Below are 21315 nucleotides of genomic sequence, written 5' to 3'. Positions count from 1 at the left end.
TGAGGTGGTGACGTCCCCGAAGCAGGCCCCGGCCTCAGCCTTGGGGAGCCTCAACTCCCTGGTTCGCTGCTCCCCCGAGACCGGAGCGGAGGCTCAGTGATGCCGGGCTGAGGACACAGCCTGAGCCCTGCCAGGCGTCTGCGCCTGTGTCACTGCTGCGCGGTGGAGGCCCCGGCAGCCGCGGGGCCGTCACCGGATGGGTGACGGGAGCTGGCAGTGCCAGAGGCACCAAGGGAAGAGCAGGAGCCGGAGCCCGGCAGCGGGCGCTGAGCGGGGTGTCCCTCTGCCACCCGCTCCATGCACTCGCTTTACCTACAGCTCCCGCGCTTAGCTTACGCCCAGGGAGCAGGGAGATCGTTGCCTTTCACAAAACACCTCGGCTGTCGCTGGACAAGCAGAGAGGCCCCAGCTGAGAAGCGTATTTTGTTGCCTGTCCAGCTCCTCCGCCTTTAACCTGAATATACAGTTTGATACCTTCGTTTTCTCCATCAGCAGGGCCCAGATCCCGCGAGCTGACTGACGGATCACAAAGCCGTGCTCACATCTCGCACTGCTGAGAGAACAACTTCAGAAGGAACGGGTCTGTCTGAATACAGCGTCTCCGTAGGTTGAGCGCCCTTCCTCCCCAGAGTCAGCTCCGGTCAGGGCTGTAGAGGCCAGGACAGACAGGCTTGCTTGAACGGACGTAGCTGAACAAGGCGTGTGCCCTGCCAGGCTCCATCTCGGGTAGGTAAAGGCGTATCTTGTCCAGAAGATGACCTGGCCAGAAGTTATTGTCATTTGACTTGCTCATGTGCGCAAACTTCATTTGCATTTTATTCCTTTGAAACTGCCTAAAAAAAAAAAAAAAATAAGGTAAGAGATAATAATGTGTTTTACAGAAATAAAATTCTGGGCAGTTTCACTGCTGCTGCTACAAATGGCAAAAGCGAGACTGGCACGAACGGCTACCGGGGCTTCCAGGCTCTGGGAAGCTCTGCCAGACCTGTGCCCTTTCTGGTACTTTCAAGATTAGAGTTACGAACGGTTTTGTTTGAACAGACTGAGATGATGATCCCCAGTATTTCCTCAATGGCATATTCAACCTGCCAACCTTTCAAACTGGGCTGCCAAATGACCTTTTTGAAGAGAACTTTAATCCAGCTTTCCTTGTGTTAGATCCAAATATTTGCTGCATAAATCGGGTATGTCTGTCATTGTTATACATTATTTACACTAGAAATGCCAACTTGCAAAGCTGTCTTAAGAGTTGATACATTGCCCATCCCTGCAGTATCTAAACACTCTTAAACTGAGATAACAAAGAAAATTGTGCTCTACTTTGCTGTATTTTTTCCCTCTAAAAGTTTCTCCACCAATCCAAACAGTTTGGATTGTTCAGTTTTTGGAAGGAGAAAGTTCTTTGCCGCTTTGGCAGCCCTGGTCTGCCAGGAGGAAGGTGGGACCACGCTGCTTGCCTCTGAGAAACGATTCTTGTACTCCTGTAACATTCAGGGTAAACTCAGAACAAAGGCGTCACTTCTTAAATGGGCATCCCAGTCATTTAAGACCTGAGCAGAGCTTTTGTTTTCAAAGTGCTCTTTACTGTTTTCTGAAAAAAATCAACCCATGCAAACGGCCGTGAGAAGTTCTGAGGTTAGGTTTAACGACTGAAATGCAGTGTTTTCAGTGTCACAGGAGAAGGGTAGCTGCAGCTGTAAGGCCACCCAAGATCAGAGAGTAAAGCTCGATTCTTTGGGGTTGTCTTTCTTCCACAAGAATATTCTCTGAGTGGATTTCAGACAGTGTAGGGTCAGACTGAGGAGGACCTTCTGAGGGGAGAAGATTGTCACCTCTGTAGCTCTCTGCAAGTTCAGGGTGCAGAACCAGACCCAACTAGACCGTAATGCTCCCGCCAGGCACCACAAACTGCTCACCGGCACCACCGCAACCCGATGGCTTCACTGAAATACACAAGCGGCCGTGCGGCCGAGGGGAGAACCTGCCTCTTCCCTGTCACTGGCTGCTCCCTTGCAGCACCCTGACTTCCACTCCAGCACCTCGGCACCGCCTCCGATGCGGTGGGGACCGAGCACAGAGGAGTGACGCACAGGAGGAGGAGAGCCTAAACCCTCTTTGAACAAACCTATTTTCCGCCTCTTCAGCCCGCTTTCTGGCTGCAGTTCTTGATCTGGATGTGCTCACAGGCGATGGAGCGGGATCACGTGCTGTGGTGTAGGATCCTCCAGGCTGCCTGATCTGCCTTATATCTTCTCCCTCTTTGATGATCTTGTCTCCCGGGTGCAGCAGGGCTGTTGGCAAAGTGCACAGTGAAAAGAAAACAGTCATGCCTCGCCCCGCCCAGCAATGGGGCGAGGACAGAAGATGCTGAATGCATTTACCCAAGAAAACCCTTGAATTCCGCTGCTGCCCCTCCCCATCCAATCCAGACCATCTGCTGCCCAGGAGGGGATACAGCCACAGCGCAAAGGAGGAAGGTGTGAGGGCCCCAAGTGCACTAACAGGACTTAATGGCCCTGACCGGCTCCACTCAGGACCCTTCCCACAGGCCCAGGACCCCATCTCAGCCCAGCCCTCGCCCTTCAGTCCCACTGAGCTACGCAGTAGGTGTAGCAGTCTCCAGCTCAGCCACAGCCGTGTCTGTGCCTGGTCAGGGACCCCGCTGACCCTGACCCACGGACTGACTTCCCGGCTTGACCTTGGACCTGCCACATCACCATGAACTTGACTGATGATGTGGACTCTTGGTTGAACCTGCCTACCAACCCAGGGGCACCGGGACAGGGCCCTGGCTGCCAGGCTCCTGCCCAGCCAGCCGTGGTATCGCACTGGGCCATTGCTGCGCCCAGATGCCAATCTGTAGCGCCCAGAGGCCAATCTGTAGCGCCCTTTGCTATCTCAGCCCTGCTCTGGCCCTAATGATTGTTTTCTGATCCTAACCAGCAGCATCCCATTGCCCTGCAGGGCTGCAAACGTGCTTCAGCAGCAGCCCCTCCTACACGAGCCCTGTTTCTGAGCTTGGGAAGAGACACGAACATGTCAGATTTACTACATTCACGTCAAGCCTTTGGCCTCTGCCTCACCTTTTTGCAGCGTTAGCTCCGTGAGACGACTGTTGTGTTCCCTGCACAGCTTGAGGCTCTTCAGATAGCTCAGGAAGCAATCCCTGCGGTACTGGTCCACCAGTGCTCCCATGTCACCCTCTGCAGTTGATGGCAGGCAGTGCTCATCAACGGCTGCATCCCCGGATCTCACCAGCCGACACTTTTCTTTCCATTCTAGCGGGCTGTCTTTGTCCTGCAAGTCAAGGACAGGTCCCGGTTAGCGCTGCTGGGCACGTGCATCTATGCACTTGCCAAGATGCTCCAAATAAAGTGTTTTGGGGTGAATGAATCAGTGTTATATTTTTATTTGATCATCTTGCACTGACCCTGATAACTGAATAGGACAAAGTGCGTATCAGCATCTTGCGGGACAAATCATAGTCCGGTGGGCACATCAACTCAGTGATCAGGCAGACTCCATCCGCAGACATAAAAATTGTTTCAATATCATCTTTTTCTTGCCATTTACCCATAAAAAATATCAGTCTCACCAAATGTCATGGTTTAACCCCAGCCAGCAACTAAGCACTCCACCCAGTGGGATGGGGAGGAGGAAAAAAAAGGTAAAACTCGTGGGCTGAGATAAGAACAGTTTAATAACTAAAGTAAAATAAAATATAATTGTCCTGGTTATATAAAATATAATTGTCGGGTCAGCTGTCCTGGCCGTGCTCCCTCCCAGTTTCTTGTGCCCCTGCTTGCTGGCAGAGTATGGGAAACTGAAAAGTCCTTGACTTAGGATAAGCGTTACTGAGCAACAACTAAACCATCAGCGTGTTATCAACATTATTCTCACACTGAATCCAAAACACAGCACTGTACCAGCTACTGAGAAGAGAATTAACTCTATCCCAGCTGAAACCAGGGCACCAAAGTGTTCAGAAGCTAAACCAATTGTTTTAGAGGGCTTCTAACACCTCAGCTGCAAGTCCCATGTGGTCAAGGAACTACTAAGAGGTTAACATTCACAACAGCTCCCCATCCTTTCCTTTCCTGCTGTACTGTCCTCTAAACCACCCCACACCCGCCAAGGCATGCAGGTCCCCTCGTTTTCCTGCCTCACACAGGGAGTACCTTCTTCCATCGCCTCCTGTCTCTGAACTGTTTTCCGGTCTCTTCCATTTCATCGTAGCTTAGATATCTGCGTTCTGGCTCGGTGTTGGCTGGGGGAACTTCTAACAGCATTAACTGTGTTTCAGGCTTGGCAGGAGCACAAGGCTTCATCTCTTCGGCTTTGCCCCCAGCAGAAGTCACGCAACTGACAGTTGTGCAAGTGGTTTTATGGAACTGCGCTTGTACACCTATGATAGATCAAAAAAACAAACAAACAGGAAGCCCAGAGAAACTGTGTTACAAACTAGCAGAAACACCAGGGCTGATCAACATTTAAGACAAGGGGCTTCTGCTTTTCATGCAAATTGGAACTCCCAGCAGACTCAGATCTTTGAACAGAAACATCCTTTAGCTTTTGATCCAGACACACATATTACAGAGCGCCCCATCTCTGCTTTGCAGTTTCCCAAAGTGTTTTGCTGTCCACGCTCAGTTCTGTGCTTCATCCTTACAAAGTCTGTTTAATCTGCAAAACAGTTAGTGCAACGCAACAGCAGCAAAATGCCTCTTATCTCACAGATGTGAAAACTGCAGCTTAAGATGACACGGGTACCGTGAGAAGCCTTCCGGTTTGGGTTAGGTTTTGAAAGATAACCTCTTCTGAATCTGTGTTTTCCAGCTGCCACCAACAGCTGGAGGAAGCGTCTGCTTTTGATCAGCTGGATGATCAATGCTAACTAACAAAATCCAGTGCAGTACGTTAAAACCTCAGGGTTCAGATTTTAAGCCAGACCCAAAAGACTGGATAATCTGTCTCCTGCAGCCGGGGTGACTACACTATTGCACACCTCCTGGACTCTTCAGCTTCTCCCCAGAGAAGTCTCCTTCTCTCCACTCTGATACAGGGCAGTGACCCCAGGGAACCATATTCTGGATGCAGTTCGGTATTCCCTGTCAGTAAGGATACAGAGCCGCTTTTGCGGCACAGTGCTCTCCTCTCACCTGTTTTGGTCTCTCTGGATTGTCCTTTCATCATTTCCAGCCACTGCTTTTGACATTCAATCAGATCTTCATTGCTTATAAAATCCCCCCTCTTTGAGGAAGCCAGGAAGATGATCACAGTCTCCAGGTCCTTGTCGCTGATGGGAACTTCGGTCTGGCAACCAAAACCAAAATGACAGAGCCATCACAAAAACATCAAGGCTTGGCCCAGAGTTAGGAGGGGCAAACTCTGCAGTTGTTCCAGACGCTTTTGCAGGGAAGGATGGCACAGAGAAAACCTGGCGAGGTTTACTTGGGTTTGTCAAGTATTAACAACGTTACTGGACCTTTGCTGCAGAGCTCTCAGCTGTCACCATGCCGAACCTCCAAGCCCTCGGGGTTTTGAGAATATACTTTGGCTGGGACTATACTATCAGATTACATCTGAACTGCCAAACCCGAACAGACCTGGAAGTGCTCTTCAGAGCTCTGAACCGCTGCAGCCTGTGGAAAGTGAGGCTCAGCACGAGCGGTGCTGTGCAGACATGAGCTGGGGGTGTACGTGAGACCGGCGGGGACAGGTCAAGTATCGACAGCAGGAGACCCGATGCCAGTTCAGCACCTACAGCAGGATCCCAACAGCCACGGTACTGCGCAGGGACTCTCTTTAGAGACCGTGAGGCAACGGTTTCACTCCCTCCTGGGACTCGCTCTAGCTGACATCCAGCTTCTCTGCACCTCTCCCCTCCCTTTCCCCTTCAGCTTTCCCCAGCGTGACAGCCATTCTCTGAGGGTAAGACAAGAGAAAATGCCCCTTGCTGAAGCTCTACCGTTTGCTCCACAGAAACCTCTCTGGGTTTGCATGCAGGAAAATACAGCAGAGTTGCAGCAGTTCATTCCTTTTCGGTTCCCTACGTACCGCTTTGATGACTCGAATGAAGTCTGCTCTCGTGATCTTCCTCCTGTCCATACCAGCCCTCTTGAACGCATCCACCATCGTCAGCTTCTGCTTGCGCAGGAGGTTATGCAGCCTGACAAGCGCCGTGGGGTACAGTGCACGAATAAGGGGAGGGTGACCTCCCTGCCAGGGCTGGCCGCTCGCTGGCGCTGAGCACTGAAAAAGAGTGGAAAATACGTCGGGACCACCGTTACCCACAATCACCACGCCGGCAGGGGCTGAGGCTGTGGCAGGGCCCCGGGAGACGCGGTGCAACGATCCCAAGGACAGACTAGCACCACAGACACTTACGCCCAGGCTGCGGGTTGCAGCTGATTTGCTTTCAGCCCTCCTGTCTGCTCTGCACGCCTTTATTCTTTCCCAGACTCTTTCTTCCTGACTGCTAAGGGAAGGCTTTCCCATCAGCCATTTTTCTACGTCCGCAACGCTCTCCAGCTGAGATCGGAGCCTCTTCCTCTCCTCAATCCAAGCCTCCAGCTTCTGCGGGTCACCTTCTGCATCGGGGGCAATTTCTGGAGACCCGAGGCTGTCTCCTCCCTCCGGGGGCAGCCGCAAGGCAGGCGGGCGGCAGGAACCTGTGGCCCAGGTTGGCTTGGAAAAGGGAGCAGCTGCTTTTGCCATAGGTGGAACAAAAATAATACGCCGCCTGGATTCGGGCGGGCGAAGCCTGCTTGCTTTCAACCGAGAGCAGAGATTTAGGTATCTATGTTTTGGATGACGTGGTCTGAAGCAATGATCCAAGGCTCGACATCGGTCAAACCCTCGCCGGTCGTGTGGGCGCTGTGGGTGACAACAGACGCACTCGGCCAGACAGCGACAGCGCTCGCTCGCTCCTCGGGCCCGGCTCTGGCGCAGAGGGCAGGCAATGGCGGGCGGCGGTTTCTGGGGATCCCGCCGTGCCGAGCAGGGCTGAGGCAGAGAGCAGCGGGGAGGGACGGCAGCGGGGAGGGACGGCAGCGGCCCGGCCCGCGGCTTCCCCTGGAGACGGCCTGCCTCCCGCCCCTTGACCCCTGACCCCCGACCCCACCGCGCCGTTTCCGCGGCGCAGCTGACCGTCGCCGCCACAACGGTGCGGCCCGGCCCCGGCCGGGACCCCGCCCCCTAGCCAAGACTCCACCCTACTGGCCTAGGCCCCGCCCCCTCAGGACGAGGCCCCGCCCCCTCGGGCCGCCCACCGGGCCGGGCCAGGCCGGTCGATCCCGCCGGAGGAACGGAGGCCGCGTCAGGCGGCTCCACCGAAACGGGGGCTCAGCAAACATCCCCCCCGCCCCCCGCTGCGCTTACCCCCCCCCCAGCCCCGAGGCCCGCGCAGCCTGGCATGAACAGACGCCACAAAAATGGGAATGCATTTATTAAAAAAAGTAGGGATTTTAAACATTTCATGACGACGACCCGAGCCGGGTGCGTCACACAAATACTTCAATTAAGAACTGCGCGGTCAGAGCAACACCGCAAGGACACCCACCGCACTGAGAGCACGCCGGCGAGGACCGAGAGACGGGGCGCGCTCGCGGCTGTGCTCAGTCGATGCTCAGTCTCTCCCGGTTCTCCCAGAGCCACGCGTGGTACACGTTTAACTTGTGGTCCTGCGGCTGCACCTGAAACGCACAGAAAGCGTTCAACATTTACTAAAATACCTTCTCTTACACCACCTCGCCGCTCTGACGTACTTCCCCTCCCAGCTCGGGACCCCTCCGTACCTCGCGGGGAGCAGTGAAACACCATGCTGCGGCAGGCCGGCCTCCGCCTACGTAAACCAAGGAAGACAGCCCTTGGTCGGCCCCGAAACCACCCACCCCCCTGTGAATTGGGAGGGGGGCCCTATGTCAGGGAGCAAAACGGCCTCTCGAGTGCCCCTCACAGCCACGCGCCACGAGAGGACCCCCAGCGCGGCAAAGGCCCCACCAACACCGACCTCGGAGGGATGCCAGGAAACATAGGGAACCCGGTTCTTAACCGGAGCAGGGAAGAGACTCTCACTCCCGCATCAAGGAAATAAGAAAAACAACACCATGAAAGTGGAGAATTACAGAGGGGAGGGGGGGGGGGGGGGAAATCAAGGTGACGCATGTCATCATTTACAGGTTTAGACTTACAAAAGGTACATTCTGGGAATTCAGCCTACTGAGGATATAAAAATTGCTATCTTTTTGGTTTTTAATCCACGGGAGTCCGTAGGTACAAGCCCAAGGACGCCAAAGGACAGAGCCCGGCTGCCGGCAGCGTGCTGCAGACCAAGCCCTGGCAGCGCGGCCGCACCACCCACCTCCTTCCATTCGTTGACACAGAAGATTCTGTAGGAGTCGTTCCCGTACTTGCCGATCCCGTGCAGCTCGATGGGGTACTTCCACTGCTTGCTCAGGTACTCATCTGCAACGTACAGTCACAGACTTCGCTGCCTGCAGGCAGGCAGGGTGCAGAAAGCAACTCTGGACAAACTCCCGGTTCTCTGCTAGTGCAACACATCTCCACTTTGGAACATTTTAAATGAAAACCGCAAGTTTTAGCTGTTTCCTGGTGAAAGTAGGTGATGAATCCCTATGGGGTATATCTTAAACACCCTTTAAACAAATCACTGAGGGCGAGTTTTAATTACACCCGTCTCCTCAGAACCCACAGAGGAATACTTTTATTCTAAGCATGGAAAATATCAGAATCATAGAAAAATTCAGGCTGGAAGGGCCTTCTGGAGGTCACCTGATGCAAAACAGAGCAGAGCCACCTTATCACAGTGCTGCAAAACACAAAATCAGTCTGGCAGGTGTGCCTATCTTTTTCCACTCAAAGAAGCCTCCTGGACAATTGTCTCTTGCAGAACTCATGCGTACGTTATTTTATTCTCAGTTAAGACAACAGGATCAGCAGCTTTGCATATGTAAGACCAACATATCCCAAAGCTGCACAAAATAAACCACCACCAATATTTGCCAAACAGAAAGAGAAGTCACAGAGCACTGTTTGAAAATAACGCTGTTTGTCTTGCTGTAATTTAGACCCTTCCACAGACATATTCAGGAAAACCTACCTGAGAACTTGATGATAGTTTTCGCTCTGAGTTCGTAGAGACCTAGAGGTTTGAGCAGCTCTGACATTTCTTTCCAGTCTGCAGTCCTGGTTATTTCAGGAGAAGGATACTTCTTAAGGAACTCCCAGAGCACAGGAATTGCCATTTTACCTAGTGAAAGAAACCTTCATGAACAGAAGGCTGTGCGGGTAGTTCTCTTTTTTGATTATCTATGCATGCTTTTTGAAGCGAGCTTTCCCAGAGGCAAGAGTTACAAATTAAATATTCTTTTTTTTTTTTTAAACACTGACACAAGTTAATACACATTTATTCTTTCATTAATACCATTAAAAATGGCAGCTGTTCTGATCCTGTAACACCACCCCAACATTTATACAACATGAAATTGCATTACTCTATTTACCTGAAGTTTTATTGAGAAATATGGTTGCAATGAGAAGTTTCCATGGATCATGGAAAAGTGTTTCTTGGACCAGATTAAAAGGAGAACGTGGAGGAGTCCATTTTCTGAAGGCCTTCCTTCTAGGTTGGCTGGGAGCTGTACACAAAGGCAACACAGAAAAATTTATTGGGCAGTAAAGAATGGATTTACCTATTTAAATGAAAATAATAATTTAAAAAAATGAAGACCTTTTGAAACAGATTCATCCTTGTGGGGACACTGTATGTGGATGGAGCAATGGCAATCCCCACACAAATTTTACAGAACTGCAAGGGACTATGCGTCCCCGGGCACAGACTGCAGCAAGAACCACGGCTGCCTGCGCGTGCCGCCGTGTTCCATGTTACACATATTTTCCGAGGAGGGAGGTCCTCCCCAGCTACCGCCACGCTCCTGTGTAGGTACAGAGCAGCAGCCACAGGGTACAGGGGAAACACCTCAGCGGCGTGAAGAGAACTTCCCCGAAGCCATTCACCCCATCACCTCACAGCTGCTGAAAGAGCTGCCGAGGCATTTGATACTAGCCTTAACGGTGGTTTGCAAGATACAAACCACTGAGGTTTAAAATGGGACAAGATCAGCACTAGTGCAGTACGCCGAGCTCTCGGATGCCACCTAAGCATGGCCAGCCTAAAACTGGAAGAAATTTTCTGTAACATCACTTGATCTTGAGCCATCCTATTCCTCCCCCCATAAAAAAAGATTTATTTCCCTAAAGAATATTATACCTTCTTTACTGTATTTACTTGAAAAATACGGACTCGTTTTCCTCCTATCCACTTGTGTTCGTGGGATAGACTCTTCTGTAAAGAAGTAATAATTTAGCATTAAAAAGAAAAAAACCCAAGTATTTTGCTGTCACATTTCATACGCCATTTCCACTTCAAGTTGTGATGGAAATACAAGGATTTCTTGTAGGTGTACAGAACATAAATGTGCTTTAGATTCACTCCAGTACTCCTCTCTATTTCAACTCCATGAAAAATCCTCAGAAGATAAACCATTACTTTGCCACAGTCTGAGGAAACAGGCTCAAAGTACAACCAAGGATTAAATGTTGTCCACACACTCTAGCACATGAAACAAGCTAAAACTAGCCTTTTTTATGAATCAAACTGACCAACTGTGCAACAGCATTAAAAGAGTCAGTGCAGCGAAGGTAATGAACATTATTATATTATACTATACAGCTAAAGAGATTGGTAGAGTAAGATCCAGTTGTGAATAAATCTGGATTAAGTTAAATGCTGTTGGATAAAGAAATGAGACAGATTCAGATGTCGAAGCAGCTTGACCTGAAACAGAATACTTTGTTCGTGTAGTTAGGAGAACCCCTGGCAGAACGTTAGGATCATATTCTGCTCAAAACCACACATATACCTGGCGGCATTTTAACTGCTGTGAAGCTTGCCTTGTCACACAGCTGCAAGATGTCAGCATCTGTTTCAGTGTCAGATTTAAAATCCTGGTTACCTGGATTCCCTCGATCTGTCTCTTTCCCTATTTTCAATCCATTGGTTTTCTCCTCAGATTTTGCAGCAGATGCGTCATTAGAACCTGTCTCCACGCACTCCTCCTCTGCTAGGCTCTCCAACTCCCTTTGCGAGCGAGCCGTCGCTGACCTTAGCCGTGTGTCTGACCGTGACCTGGACATTCTTAACAGAGTTCTTCCTGCATCCATAGGGTCTGCATTCTGATCATCTACGCCCTGACTATCGGCAACACACGTGTCTGTCTTTCTACAGGATTTCTTCTTTTGAACGCACTCAGTTTCCTCTTTGTTACACACTCTTCTCTGTCTTTTGTTTTGGGTATTATCTCGATTCCTCTTTTCCGAGCTCTTCCCAGTTTTCTTCTTCTGAATGCTTTTTCCACCTGCCCCCTTTTTTTTGGTTTTCAAACAGTCCTCTGGGTGTATGCCTTTCACGATCAAATCTTCACTTTCCAGAGCGGATGTAACATCTTCCAGGTGTTCATTTCCAGTCTGAACGCTTCGAATTCTATCCTCTGCACCATTTTGCATACTGAGGCCTTGCACTTGACTGTGACAACCCTCATTCTCTAAAACAGTTCCCGCAGCTTTTGTGCTGTATCTTGTCACCCTCAAACGGGTACTCCTCCCATAAGGAGCTGTAAAATCAAAATCTTCTGCTTTTAGCGTCGTCTCCCCAGTCTTCCGAAAATACTCCACAAGCGCACTTTTCGATCTGAGCTTATTTCCTTCAGGGCTGTGGTATGAAAAAAAAAGTAAATCAGTGATGACTTCTTCATTCTCTCGCTCTTCACTTAAAAAAACTGTTCTAGTGTGTAAAAAAAACCAAATGACAAAAACAGTTGGCAGGGTGACGTCTAGGCAAGCTCCTCTGACTGGAGCAAAGAAGGGTTACACAAGGAGTTTACAGATAACCCTACACGTATGAGGCACTGCACCTCATAAAATCCGTGCACGGCATGCACGCGTGTTCACGTGCGAGTGCAAGCTTGTACTACCGGGAGGGGGAGAAGCGGTTTGCCCGAAGGCGGGCGGCGGCTTCACCCGGGAAGCGGCCCGCCGGCTCCGCCGCGCCCCGGCCTCACCTGACAAAGTACACGTCGATCCTCCCCGCCGTCCTGCCCGACTGCCTCCGCCTGGTCACCTTCTGCCAGCCGCCGGCGACGGCGCTGGGCCCGGCCGCCGCCGCTTTTCTCGCAAGCCCCCTCTCCGCCGCTGCGCCGGTGCCCCCGCCGCTGGAGCCGGGACGCTCCGCCGCCTCCACCGCCGCCCCGTCTCGGCTACCGCCCGGGAGGCTGCACGGGGAAGGAGACGCCCGGGTGGGGCCCTACTCCGAGCGGGGGGCTCCGGGGCGCGGCGGGGCGGGCCCGGACCCCCACACGGCCCCGGGGGCCAGCCCGGCCTCGGGCCCGCCACCGCCCCACGGGAGTCACCGGCCGCCATCGCCCCCGCCCCTCTGACAAGCCCTGCGCTTCATCTCCGGACCGGACCGGACCGGACCGCTCCGCCACCATCCCGCCCGTCGCCGCAGACGCCTACCCGCTGACCGGCGCCTCTGCCGCTTCCGGCGCCGCCATCTCGGGCGCCTCGACCACGTGATGCCCCGCGGCACCGCCCCCCCGTGCCCCGCCGCTCCTCCCGCGTTCACTCCTGCGCAAGCGCACGCATCCCGGCCCCGCTAGCGGGCGCCCCCTGCCGTGGTGGCGGGCCGGCGGGCCCCCACGCGCATGCGCGTTGCCCGTGGCACCGGCGGGGCGGGTGTAAACAAGCGCTCGGCGGCGGCGCTGAGGCGGGACGGGCTGTGGGGCCGTGAGGGGCGGCCCGGCCCGGCCCGGCCCCGGGGATGCGGGCCGCGCTCACCTGGCGCGACAAGGCCGAGCAGTGGTGAGCGGCCCTGGGGGAGAGCCGGGCCGCTACGGCCCTGCTCCGCAGTGAGGCGGCCGGGGGCGCGTTCCTTCCCCCCCCTATTCCCCTCCCGCCTTCCCGTGCGGCCTGTGAGGAGCCGTGACGGCGGCCCGGCGGTGGGGCTGCGGGCTGGGAGCAGGCTGGCAGGCCGCGGCCTGGCTACCGGGGCAGCCCCCGGAGCGGTGCCGGGCCCGGCGGCGGTGCCTACCCGCGGCTGGGTGGGCGGCCCGCGCGGGAGCGGCGGCCCGGGGCAGCTCGTTCAGGCCGCGCTTGGCTCGCCGGCAGCGCCCCGGGCTCTGCCTCGCCGCCGCACGGCACATAGGCTACGGGAGTCCTGGGCTGGGTGTCCTCTCTCCAGCCAGCTGTTCTCCTTCCCCTCGGCAGGCCAGCTGCGGGCAGGGGCAGCCGGGTTCCTGCGGCCTCTTGGTTGATACCGGTGATCCAGTAAGGCAGAGCCTTTTGGGGGGTTGTTTTTGCCTTTTTTCACTTTACGTTTAGCCAAAGGCCAGCAGCCTGCGTCTGTATGTGCGTGCTTCTGCCTACAAGGTGGTACCGCTGCGGGCTTCTTCCAAACTTCCCATCCGTGTATGTGCAGGCCTGGAGCCTGGATGGTGGCCAGTGCTTGGGCTTCTTCCTGAGTGCGGGGAGATGATCGCAGAGGGTTCTTTTTGTTTGGGGAATTTTCTCAGGAATCAGATATACTCTCAAGTATGCAATTAACAGTTTTTGTTGTGTGGCATCTTTGACGTTAAAGGAAATGTATTTTCTGCCTACTAATACGGGGTTTTCTTGGGGGGGGGGGGGTGTTCTTTGGTTTTTTTTCTCTAGTATTTATGATCTTGCATTCAAACCGGATGGGACTCAATTGATAATTGCTGCTGGAAATAGACTGCTGGTAGGGAAACTTTTTTCCTCTTGCATTTACAGCTGTATGAATATGATTTCTTTCACATCAACTTATGAATGTAACCTATCAGAAATCCTCTTATCTCTACTAGTCCAGCCTCATATCTACATACATATTAATGCAGGCTAACTGTAAAGTGTTTTGAAGCTTTTTAATGTTTCTTACCAAGTTCTAAGCTCTATTTCCAAAAGTAATGAGATTTAAGTTACTTGCGTCATCTCATCCTCTCGCACCTCACCTGGTGGTTTGAAATCCATTAACCTGCAACCAAACTTAGCACCATGGCATGGTATACAGATACTGCATTGTTATAAGTTTCATGCAAATCTCTGTGAAAAGGGGAAAGAAATTCAAATTGATGTCCCTACTTTCTGAGAATCTTCAGCTAGAGCCTTTGGCGGTTGCCTGGGTCCGCTTGCCTGCTGCTAACCCATCAGCAAGAGCAGCTCAGGACCACGCTTCTCACGGTTCCTGCAAAACTTTCAGATGGGGCAGGTGTAGAAACTGCAGGGATGGATGGATGGATGGATGGCACGATTACAGAGATGCAGTCCAGAACTGCAGGACAGCAGGCTTTACTATTTTCAGTGCTTGCAGAATGGTATATTTAGTGATGGTCCTTTCCAGTAATTTATTATGTTTAAACATCTAATCTAGGGAAAGAAGTAAAACAAGCTGGCCAAATGAGGTGTTTGGAAATTTCTTTTGTGTATGGAATTTTCTAATACTGAGTGTTCTTTCATTCCGAGAAGCATTACCTTAAGGAAAGCTGCTTCTACACTTTAAAACGTTTTGTCTTGCATGGACTGTATGCTATGCAAAAAAGCAAACACAAAAGAAAGTATATAATCTAGTTGGCCTTCAGTAATTTTATATCCTAGTCCTCACTGGAAGATTTTTTTATATATGGTTTTTTGTTCGTATGTTTGTGTTGTTCCCCCGCTCCCCTGCTGTTTAAATAGGTATATGATACTTCTGATGGAACCTTAATTCAGCCTTTGAAAGGACATAAGGACACTGTATACTGTGTGGCTTATGCTAAAGATGGTGAGTATCACTTTGGGGGGCTTTGTTACTCTGGTTTGTCAAGTGCCTTTCTTCCATTTCTTATTGCTAATAAATAGAGAAATCAGGGTTGTTTCAGTAACAGTATTCTGAACATGTGTGTGAGTGCCGGTGTTTTGTTTGTTCGGTTTTTAATGGAGAATTTGAACTGCCATACAAATGCTATATGCAGAAGTACTGTATTTTTACATGTAAGGCTACCTGTTAATTCAACAACTGTAGTCCCCGCTTCCCCTCCCCTTCTACTTCAGTGACGGTTAAGTTTATATTTGTGGGGTAATGCGAGGAGAAGGCTTACCCCAGAGATCCCTCTTTCTAGTACTCCACCTGCCTCTGAGTTTTATTCCCATAGTTCCTCTATCCCAAAGCTTCCCGATCTTCTGATCCTTCACACATTACCATGCTCACTGCAGACCTTATTCTGCTTCCAATTCTTTCGTTGCCTCTGATTCTCATTCTGTAGGGACTTACTGTCTGTGGACTCAAAGGACTTCCTCTCAAATACTACTGTTTCAGTTACAGGTGATACCTGTGAAAAGGTACCATTTTTCCCTTGACACTGTTAACATAAATCTCCAGCCTGTGACTGACGGTGTTGGAAAGACTGGCTACTTGCTTGCGTTGCTGGGCTCTAATGAGGCGCGCTCTGTAGGAATAACAAAATAAAGTCATCAGAGTTTCATGAAGTTGGAGAAGCGCATCAAGACACTTGCAGTGTTAGGCCCTTTATTACTTGAGCCTTGTCAAGTTCAAGAACTTCTTGCTCTCTCTCTGATTATTTGGAGTGAAAGTGATTCTTGTATGTGTGGGATTTAAATTATATTTAATTCCTAGGCAAACGTTTCGCATCTGGCTCTGCTGATAAAAGTGTGATAATTTGGACTTCAAAGTTAGAAGGAATTCTGAAATACACGTAAGTGATGCCTTTCAATTCTGTGCCTCTCAAAAGCAGACTTTGATTATGCACTTCTGCTGTCAAAGGGGATGTGCCGTTAGATTTGGAAGAAGGTTGACTAAGGTCAGAGAAAATGCCAGGGGGTAATAGGAGAGGGAGGAGGAAAAGAACAGTCAAAGTATCTGAATGAGGCAGGAAAGCAATTACAGGCATAAAAGAGGGTGGGAAGTCTAGATAAATCTCTGAATTTAGAGGGCTGGCAGAGAACTGGGGAAACTCTGTACAGATCAAAATAAAACGACACAGAATATGACTCTGATCTTGTATAATAAACAGAATTAATATAATTCTGGTTCAAAGACCAAATTAAAGATAAGGTTTGGTACTTTCGGTATATTTCCATCTTTCTTCTGGCTTTGTTTTTATGTCATCCCTCTTAAGCGACATCTTCAAATTCTGTTTCTGAATGTGTGTGTACATTTATTACTAGTTAGTATGCACAAGCTAGTGTACTACTAGGACCATACACAAACATACTTGTTTTAGAATTTGGATATAACCCTTAATCATATTTCACAAACCACCATCTACGTACATTTTTAGCTAATCTTGATGAAATACAGTGAATCCTGCCACTTAGAGACAATTTTTTAAAGGTTTATTACTGATTTAGTTTACAGTAATTGCAGATTAATTTGATGTAATGTAAACTGATCGAATTATTTCTGGCATCTGGTAAACATTTCAGCTATCTTGCTGAAAGTCAGAAAAAGGGGCGTTTAAGAATGATTTATTGAAATATGACTGTAACTTCATTCTAGGCATAATGACTCTATACAGTGCGTTTCATACAATCCTCTTACTCATCAGTTGGCATCCTGCTCTTCCAGTGATTTTGGTATGTCTTCTTCCTCTAACTTTTCCATTAAGCCAGTAAATTCTATTAAGTTGTATAGCTAAGCTAACTACAGATAGGTACAGTTCTTTATATCCAGAAGAGATGAGATATAAAGCTACCTAAAGTTAAGTAACATTAGATGCTCATTTAAATCACTTAAACTCAGTTGGAAAGGACTATGTAGTGAGGTGCCACAGGGTAAAATATGCTACTTTGTTACTATGATTTTTTGCAGAGACATCCTCTGTGTTATTTAGATGGATTTTTTTCCCCATTTACCGATAAACAATATGTATTTAAATATCCTTCTAGCAGTGGATGAGACTTTGATCCCTCTGAAGTCCCAACTGAGTTTTCTGACAATATTAGTTTCTAATCTGAACACTAGTAAATGCTTACTTGTAATTTACTTTGGCTTTTTGTTTGCTTTAATCAAGGCTTGTGGTCTCCTGAACAGAAGTCAGTCTCTAAACATAAAACTAGCAGTAAGATTACTTGCTGTAGGTAAGTATTAAGGATTACATGTGTCATTTAAGTTAGTTTCAATACAAACCATTCAAAATAATATGCAAGCTTAAAGAAAAAAATGTTCAAGTGAAACAGTTCAATGTATGCAGAGACAGTACCTAGTAGTATGAGACAAGCTCTCCTACCTTGCTGTTCAGTAGCATTGTGTACTTTATGCCACTTTGCCATTCTCATCATTAAAATACCTGAGTACCATTTATAATGCTGCGGTAGGAATATGACTAATATTTATCAAAGGTGATTTGTTCTTTCTTGTGTAGTCTTCTCAGAGAGTGCTTCCCTCCTCCCCCCCCGCCCTTCTTTTTTAACAGCAAAGGGTTTTGGGTTTTATTTGGTACTGTTTATAACTGAATTCTTCTGAAAGTATCAGAGAGGTGTTCCAGTTTTGAGCAAGTATCTTAACTTCTCTCTCCCTCTGTTTAGCCATCTTGTGCAATAACAATAAAATGAGGAAAAATAATTAAACTTTTTGTTTGTAGAGCTGTTCATCTCCTGCGTTGTTGGTATTTTCAGTAGGAGGAGATATTGCCATTATGGGGAACCTGAAGCAAGAGTACCTTAATTTGTGTAAAGGCATCCATCTAACTACAGTAGAGACAAGAATAGAAACCAGGTCTCCTCTGTCCCGCACCATGCAGTTTTATCTGATCAGTGTTCTAAATGTGGCTTTTAAAACAGTCTGGTCTACTGCCAACGCTGTCATCCCCAAAAATGTATCTGTTACTTAGCACATGTTAGAAGTATTGCGAGCAGATGATAGCTTTAATTTTTTTTTTATTTCTACGTTTTTTTATTTCTGTGTGTATTATAAAATGTTCTTGCTGTAGTGCATGCTGTTGCCATAAATGTGGATTTAGATGCATAAACAAACTGTAGGATTACTGGCTACCTCCCAGAACTCCCTCTTAGAAGTATATGTCGAGCTATCATCCCTATTTGAGTATGCTGTACCATCCTACCTTCCTGCTGCTTGTTTTTAGTAGTTTGCTCTTCAGCATGTGTGTGTTTTATCAGCTGGACAAATGATGGCCAGTACCTTGCTTTGGGGATGTTCAACGGCATTGTCAGCATAAGGAATAAAAATGGTGAAGAGAAAGTTAAAATAGAGCGTACAGGGGGTGCTTCATCTCCAATATGGTCAATTTGTTGGAATCCATCCAGGTAAATCATTTCATCCTTCCTTTTTTTCATGCTGAATAGATAATTCTTGGTTTATTGATTGCAGAAAGGCTTGACTTTTATCCCTGCTGAAACAGATTAATGTCATGTATGTTACCTTTTTTTAAGTGATTATGTATTGGGGTTTTGGCTTTGCTGCCAGTCTTCAATTGAATCGAGAAACTGGGAACAAGTTCCACTTAGATCATAGAATCATTTAGGTTGGAAAAGACATTTAAGATCGAGTCCAACCATTAACCTAGCACTGCCAAGTCCCACTAAACTATGTCCCTAAGCGCCACATCTTTTAAATACCTCCAGGGATGGTGACTCAACCGCTTCCCTGGGCAGCCAGTTCCAGTGCTTGATAACCCTTACAGTGAAGAAATTTTACCTAATATCCAATCTAAACCTCCCCGGCGCAACTTGAGGCTGTTTCCTCTCGTCCTATTGCTTGTTACTTGGGAGAAGAGACCGACCCCCACCTCCCTACAACCTCCTTTCAGGTAGTTGTAGAGAGCGATGAGGTCTCCCCTGAGCCTCCTTGTCTCCAGACTAAACAACTGCAATTCCCTCAGCCGCTCCTCATAAGACCTGTTCTCTAGACCCTTCACCAGCTTTGTTGCCCTTCTTTGGATGCGCTCCAGCACCTCAGTGTCTTTCTTGTAGCGAGGGGCCCAAAACTGAACACGGTATTTGAGGGGTGGCCTCACCAGATCTCAAGAAACATTTCTTTTTTTCTTTTGTATTGTTTTGGGGGGTTTTTGGGGAGTGGGTGGGGGCAGGTTCTGTTTGGTTTGGGGAGAGAGAGAGGAGCTGTTTTTTCACTTTAATTCAGGGGGAATATTGTCCCAAATATGTGAATAAACAATTGCTATTGCAGTAGGTGGGAGAATTTTTGGAGTAGAGCAGATGAACCAGAGGAGTCAGTTCACAGCTGTTTAGACGAGATACCAGTGCTGAAATCCAGGCCTGGCAGTAGGCAGTGTAGTCAGACAGAGGGAGAAGACCATGAGGAAGAAGAGACCTCTATGGATTTCAACTTGTGAGTGAAATTTCAAAGGAACATATATATCTATATTATCTAGAACAGTAATTTACAAAAAGGACCAAGGGCAGAGAGTATTATGCAGGGTACAAAATCAGATATTCAAAAGTTAGGAAATTCTAGATTAATAGTTGCCTGTATGGTGTTAATTTATTCTGCTAGTATGTGTTCATTATCACATACTATCAAGTATGTGATAGCATGTTGCTTTTCCCCCCAGGTGCATGCATCATGCATTGAGCAAAGGGAGGGTGCTTACTAAACAGTTAACTTTTCATTAGGTTTTTTGTCTGTTTCCTTTTTGTTCAGTTTATGGCTAGAGGCATTATTTGCAGCAGAATGTTCAGATTACCGTCTCCCTTCTTCCTAGGCAAGAGCTGTGGAGAAGGTGACTCTCATGTTTTCCTCCAAGCTGAACAGATCATGTCACAGTAACAAAGTTAACAGATTTGAGACCTGAAGCCTTTCCTTGGTCTGCTGCTGGTCTCACCCAAACAATTTCCCCCCCCCCCCGCCTTACGCTGATAATTGTAGTTCACTCTTGCTCAGCTGTATTGACTTTGATGTTATGGTGGCTTTGTACTACTGTAGCTAAGATCAGAATCCGGGCCCAGGTGCTTCATCTGTTTAAGGGACCATTAGCTTCACTGTACCCACTGCTTATATAGCTGTATGTGAAGTGATACATCAAGCTTTGCAGTTATTCCTGTAGAGGAGACTGATTTTTCTTTTGTGTCCCAAGCTGTCTTCCTCAGTTTTAAATGGCAAGATGTATTCGCTGTCCTTTCAGTTTGTGGTTTTTTAAAGAGTAATATGAAGTAAATTCTGCAATCCTATTACTCTAAGAAATTTATTAATAAATCACTGTAGAATTACTACATAATTTTTTCTTTTTTTTTTTTTTTTTTTTTTTTTTGTTAGAGATGAACGCAATGATATTTTAGCTGTGGCAGACTGGGGTCAGAAACTTTCCTTTTACCAGCTCAGTGGCAAACAGGTATGTTTTAGAAAGTGCATTCAAGAGTGGCACGGTATTTCTGATTCTGTTTTGTGTCCTATATTCAAAGTGTTTGTATACTAGTGCTTTATTAGCTACATTAAATGTTTTCTGTTTTCCCAACCTTTTATGAGTCTGCTTTTTTTAAACCATCTTTTCCTTCAGCTCTTGTTTCTCCCATGGCAACTCAGCTGCTGTCTTACAATTCTTGTATTAAAGCCCTTACAACTTTGCTGACTTCTGTGATATGGTTTACTGGTCTGTAGAGGACATCTTTGTATTTTTTTCAACTGGTTAAAGGGGGTTTTGTGAGTTGCTTGCATTCTGAGTAGACCGGTTTGGGACTGGAGGGGTTCTTGGATGTATTTTAGAACTGCCTTTGGGAATCTTAATATAGCCAGTGGTTCTGGGGTATTGAAAAGTTGTGCATGGCTGGAGAGATGAGAAGAATGGTATCAGTGATGGCACTTGTTGCCTTGGGAAAATACGAAATGATCCTTTTATAATGTTATTGATTTTTTTTTTTTTTTTTAATTTTCCCTTGTAGATTGGGAAGGACAGAATGCTTAATTTTGATCCTTGCTGCGTTAGCTATTTTACTAAAGGAGAGTATATTTTACTGGGAGGTTCAGATAAACAAGTTTCCCTCTTCACGAAGGATGGCGTGCGTCTTGGTACCATAGGAGAGCAAAGCAGTTGGGTGTGGACATGCAAAGTTAAACCAGACTCCAACTATGTGGTGAGTAGCAACATTCCTCTGACATTTTCACAGACAATTTGTCATATGAGGTAAGACCATAAATTTCAAACTCGGTTGCTTAGTCTAGACATTCTTACTGAGGCAGCAGAACCTAAGCAG

At 48.3% G+C, this 21315-nt stretch overlaps 3 protein-coding genes across 9 annotated transcripts in view; 1 reads left to right on the top strand and 2 right to left on the bottom strand.

Moving 5' to 3' along the window:
* Positions 1 to 480: 480 nt before the first annotated feature.
* EFCAB12 (EF-hand calcium binding domain 12) lies at positions 481 to 6844 on the bottom strand. Its single transcript, XM_050904371.1, has 7 exons — positions 6388 to 6844; positions 6058 to 6252; positions 5160 to 5313; positions 4179 to 4405; positions 3084 to 3297; positions 2126 to 2291; positions 481 to 833 (listed from the first exon to the last, which is right to left on the bottom strand). Exons 1-7 carry the CDS (start codon positions 6715 to 6717, stop codon positions 632 to 634), a joined length of 1488 nt encoding a protein of 495 aa, XP_050760328.1. The 5' UTR covers positions 6718 to 6844; the 3' UTR covers positions 481 to 631.
* A 586-nt stretch (positions 6845 to 7430) lies between these two features.
* Positions 7431 to 12632, bottom strand: MBD4 (methyl-CpG binding domain 4, DNA glycosylase). The gene is made up of 8 exons (XM_050904922.1): positions 12595 to 12632; positions 12141 to 12350; positions 10944 to 11791; positions 10292 to 10366; positions 9525 to 9659; positions 9122 to 9271; positions 8363 to 8466; positions 7431 to 7694 (listed from the first exon to the last, which is right to left on the bottom strand). Exons 1-8 carry the CDS (start codon positions 12630 to 12632, stop codon positions 7617 to 7619), a joined length of 1638 nt encoding a protein of 545 aa, XP_050760879.1. The 3' UTR covers positions 7431 to 7616.
* Positions 12633 to 12897: 265 nt separating this feature from the next.
* Positions 12898 to 21315, top strand: part of IFT122 (intraflagellar transport 122) — a 33885-nt gene continuing 25467 nt past the window's right edge. For 2 of the 7 annotated variants that reach the window (XM_050904991.1, XM_050904990.1), the window contains exons 1-10: positions 12898 to 12939; positions 13789 to 13855; positions 14830 to 14914; positions 15767 to 15845; positions 16649 to 16725; positions 17163 to 17229; positions 18268 to 18414; positions 19295 to 19456; positions 20381 to 20456; positions 21004 to 21199. In XM_050904991.1, the coding sequence (XP_050760948.1) occupies positions 12899 to 12939; positions 13789 to 13855; positions 14830 to 14914; positions 15767 to 15845; positions 16649 to 16725; positions 17163 to 17229; positions 18268 to 18414; positions 19295 to 19456; positions 20381 to 20456; positions 21004 to 21199 (997 nt within the window). In that variant the 5' untranslated portion in view covers position 12898. The remainder of the gene's footprint in view (positions 12940 to 13788; positions 13856 to 14829; positions 14915 to 15766; positions 15846 to 16648; positions 16726 to 17162; positions 17230 to 18267; positions 18415 to 19294; positions 19457 to 20380; positions 20457 to 21003; positions 21200 to 21315) is intronic. The other 5 variants (XM_050904995.1, XM_050904993.1, XM_050904997.1 and 2 more) reach the window with 3 other exon arrangements.

The sequence above is a fragment of the Gymnogyps californianus genome, chromosome 13 (genome assembly GCF_018139145.2).
Source record: "Gymnogyps californianus isolate 813 chromosome 13, ASM1813914v2, whole genome shotgun sequence".
In the NCBI taxonomy this organism is placed as follows: Eukaryota; Metazoa; Chordata; class Aves; order Accipitriformes; family Cathartidae; genus Gymnogyps; species Gymnogyps californianus.
The sequence above is the reverse complement of the archived record's forward strand: the minus strand, read 5'-3'. Positions and strand labels throughout refer to the sequence as shown.